General features: G+C 37.5%; 1 protein-coding gene across 1 annotated transcript; it reads right to left on the bottom strand.

Annotated features, from left to right (window-relative positions):
- Positions 404-3,422, bottom strand: LOC105168318. The gene is made up of 2 exons (XM_011088349.2): positions 2,908-3,422; positions 404-2,155 (listed from the first exon to the last, which is right to left on the bottom strand). The coding sequence occupies exons 1-2, from the start codon at positions 3,013-3,015 to the stop codon at positions 1,058-1,060; spliced, it is 1,206 nt and encodes a 401-aa protein (XP_011086651.1). The 5' UTR covers positions 3,016-3,422; the 3' UTR covers positions 404-1,057.

Genomic DNA, 4,099 nt, shown 5'->3' with positions numbered 1-4,099 from the left:
TAATTACAATTTTCTTTTAGGCCTATTGCATTATTCTTGTTGAACTTCAAGAACCTATACCAATATGAGATGAGATAATACCGAATGTGTTGAAAAGACAGTTTCTTATTCAGATTCGCCTGTGCTGTCAATCCATTTCTATGTAAAGTAGAATAAATCCCAGAAACCGATATAGTATTTAATTGTAAAAATCAGCAACTCTTGGAAAAAAAATATAGGGCTATGATTGTTATGAGCTGCACATAGGTGGCACTCAATGATTAGCTTCTTGAGGAAGTTCAGACATGCCAACCTCGAAGAATAATAAAACCTCATGTAAGTAGCTATAAAGGGTATCTGATTCTTAATTCATTTGACTTAGAAACCAAACATCTGCAAGAAAGTTCAGCAAGAATCTTGGTAATAATGTAAGAATTAAGACAGCTTGCAAGTATGTGAGAGTTCCTGAGGATGCAATGTGGAATAGAGCAAGAGAGGGAACATGAACTACTTACAACCACAGCATATGAAACAGAAAAATCTGAGTTACGCTACTTAGCTTGACCGCTAGCTATGAAGTATCGTTGAGTCGGGATGATAGAGCAGTAGCTTCAGAAGATCGAAAAGGGGAATTTAAAAGCATGATTGACAAGCAGCATATGAATAGATTAGTCCAACGTCAAAAATTTCCTAACGTGAAGAAAGCCCAGGAACGACAATGGAGTTTCAACAGGGGTGTAATGGACATAATATCATGTTGGTAAAAAGAAGCAACGAGCAGCCCCATTCCATCTCGTTCCTGTCAAGGCTAACTCTCCATTTAGTACAGGGATGCTATCCGTTCGCATGGAAATCAACTCTAAGAAAAACTATATACAATAACCCACTACAGAAATCCAAGAACGTGTCCAATTTTCCCAAACACTCGTAAAAAAGAATGATATAAATACGCCGGAGATGTAGCATGGTTATAGAAGCAACACACCATTGTCATCAATTGGTCAATGGAAACCCTTCACTGGGAGCCACAGCTGACTTCAACCCTATACAAAAGTAATATAGACTGCAGCAGTTTGTATCAGCCGCTCTCTCTTAAGCAGTTTCCGGGCAACAGAAATTTAAATTCATCGGCATTCTCTAAAAGATAAGCAGGAAGATGAACAGCTGAGTATGAGTGTGGAATAGGTCCCATTTTCCCGATTATTTCCTTGAAAGTGTACTCTTCCGGAAGCATATCAAACAAATCAGCACCTTTGCAGATTACTCTCTGGACCCTTTTAGGGTTGAGAAAATGAGAAAACCTCACCCGATCAACATGGCTGTAAGCTTTCATCTTAAATATGAATTCACTGATGTGTCGAAAGCAAAAGCTACAGTGCCACCCTGCATCAGCCAAAATTTCATCAGACTGCCGATAGTGAGCATATCTCGTCTTGCCAGCTTGATATATGTGAACTGAAGCTCTCCAGCTATTATTGTCAACAAGAAACTCAAAAGAATAGAGATAGTTCCTTAAACGAAGATGGAGGATCGGAGGTATGCCATCACACCACCTCAAGAGATTAATAGTATGTCTACTTGGAATCTCATCAACATCAGACATTATCAACAAGTCGTCGTCCTGAATACCGGCTTGTTTGAGGAGATAATCCAATGCAAGTCTCTGATATGCCTCCTCGATAAACGGGTTCTCTCCTTTCCTAAATCTCCCTGGAACTTGTCCATAAGTTAATCGTGGCTCAAGAAATTTAAATTGATCCCTTACTGTAGAAAATACCAGAGGCTTCGGCAGCCCAGTGAATGTTGAATTGGACTCGAGGAGGACAAACTCTGACACATACGGGTACAACTCCTTCCATCGTATCTTAAGGATGTCTACCTCATTGCTGAACAACACCGCATCAAAAACACGCCTAGGATATTCGCGTATTCCCCAACCATGAAGTTTACACAGATTCTCCATCGACACATTCTCGTGATAGTAGTGAGGTATTTCATGGAAGGGCTTAGGAGGAGATTCCCATAAAGGCCGCAAAAAGTACGTAATCTTCTGCCCATGTACATATATAACAAAGAGACATGTCGGGATCAACATGAAAAGAAAGAGATAGGCTTTGATATCCAGCCCACGCAGTATACATTTAATTCTCTTCATGCTCAAGGTCCGTCCGGAGTCCTGCAGGTAACAAATACCACAACATTACAAACTAAATGCAGAACGACTTACAATAGCTACACCTAATTCTTGATGCACAACCCTTTATCATGTCTCAAAGGTGGAACTTATAAAAAACTACATAAATACCTCTATGTAAAAAGATGTAAAATTAAATGCAAGCGACTCCTTGAATAACACAGTAACTCATCCAAGTATAAGAACCACTTTACTGAAAAATCTTTGATTTCAAAAGCACAGCCAAATACTTGAATTGATTAACACAAAACAAATGCCTCCACCACTCCCCATCAAATGGAAAGAAGCATTGAGGAACAAAAAAATGAAAAAGGACCTATGATGAAATATTTCCAAAACTCACAAGATCTAGAATCTAGCATCTGATATATTTTTCCCTAAAAACTACAAAGATTGAAGTTTGATCTATCCCTTGTTCTCAGAAATAGTAAAAACCATTCTACAGTACTTTATTCAAATCCTCCCAGCAGACCCAGAAACCCAAATTCAAAATTTGAACTTTCACATTATCATGAATTCTACATACTATTCTATAGAATTGAAAAATGCTACCCCCCAGAAACTTCGAGAAGAACAAACCCGAACCAGCCCAGAGTTCCAAATCACCATCAGGGCATTAAACCATAGACAAACAAGCATCAAATTTACCACAAGTTCTGATTTTGTCCATACATTAGTTACAAGTTCAAATTTAAGAGGAACTAAAAAGTACAAAAAAAGAAGAAACCCTTTACCTCATCACAAGCATCACCACATATATCATCAGTCTTCTTGGAACAATAATGAGATCCCCCTTCAGCCATCATACACACCTTCTCACAGAATCTTGATACACTACACATATCTCTCTCCACCCCTCTTCCCTCTAACTACAATCTCAAGATCAGATAATGTAAACCCACAAAATTTGAACTAAAACCCAAATGAGATCTCTCCACAATTTTGAAATCTTTAAGCAACTGGGGTCAGACAGATGGCCAAGAGAAGAAACACAAAAGGAGAAAAGAAGAGTTGCAAATAGCCCTAATGTAATCCCCAAACCCCCCCTAAATTATTCAGTACTCCCAAAAGAAAAAGAATTTCAAGAAAATAAACAAAGGGAATGAAAAATTCAGAAAAAGAAAAAAAGAAAAAGAAAAAAGAAATATGCAAGAGACAAAAACACCAAAAAGCTCTGTGTGTGTTGGAGCCTCACTGGTGAATGGGTGGCAAGTTGTAAAAGATTTGAGTACAAGGAAGCCGTTTCTCTTGTCTTCTATCCCACTTCCATGGGGCCAATTTATAAATATCCGAAAGTTTGGGGAATTTTTTCAGTGAATTAACTGAAAAGCACATGGAGTTGTATGATTTATTGTAAATTAAGCATGGGTATTTCCGTCATTTCTTTGCGGTGGGGGGGGTTGGCGGGGTGGATAAGACGCGTCGATTGACCGGCTCAAGAAACTTATGCGCGTGTCGTGTGTGTCTTTATAAATTCTCCTAATTGCGGTAGGGTACAAGAGAACAACTTCAAAATGGACAGTTTGCTTAGGATTATGACTGATTGATTATGGCCAAACACAACATTTAAATGAAGATTAAGAAGTTTTTTTTTAGTGGGACGGTAATTATCGTACTTTATACTGTGATGTTTTTTTGGTATTTTAATTAAAGTGTGGTTTTGATGTAACCATTATTATTAATTATATTAAATTTAAGAAAGATATCAAATTTATCTATCGTCATATGGCAAAGTTTAATAGAGACGATCTGAGCAACGATGGTGATCGTGTGATCCTTAATAAAAGAATGCAGTCTATTAAATGTATTTTAAGGAATAATTAGAGTTTATTGGCCAAAAGCTTATAGCTTATACAATACTTATATTATCAATTTATAATTTATGTGGGCTAAATTTATACGGTACTTGTCTTATTAGTTCACCTT

The sequence above is a fragment of the Sesamum indicum genome, linkage group LG8 (assembly GCF_000512975.1).
Source record: "Sesamum indicum cultivar Zhongzhi No. 13 linkage group LG8, S_indicum_v1.0, whole genome shotgun sequence".
In the NCBI taxonomy this organism is placed as follows: domain Eukaryota; kingdom Viridiplantae; phylum Streptophyta; class Magnoliopsida; order Lamiales; family Pedaliaceae; genus Sesamum; species Sesamum indicum.
The sequence above is the reverse complement of the archived record's forward strand: the minus strand, read 5'-3'. Positions and strand labels throughout refer to the sequence as shown.

What these genes read in the sequence shown, in the direction of transcription:
- LOC105168318 (XM_011088349.2), bottom strand. Translation starts at nt 3,015, where the DNA reads ATGTGTAGTGTATCAAGATTCTGTGAGAAGGTGTGTATGATGGCTGAA. An exon ending in GTGGTGATGCTTGTGATGAG is followed by an intron (nt 2,156 to 2,907) that starts GTAAAGGGTTTC and finishes TGTTACCTGCAG; the next exon opens with GACTCCGGACGGACCTTGAG.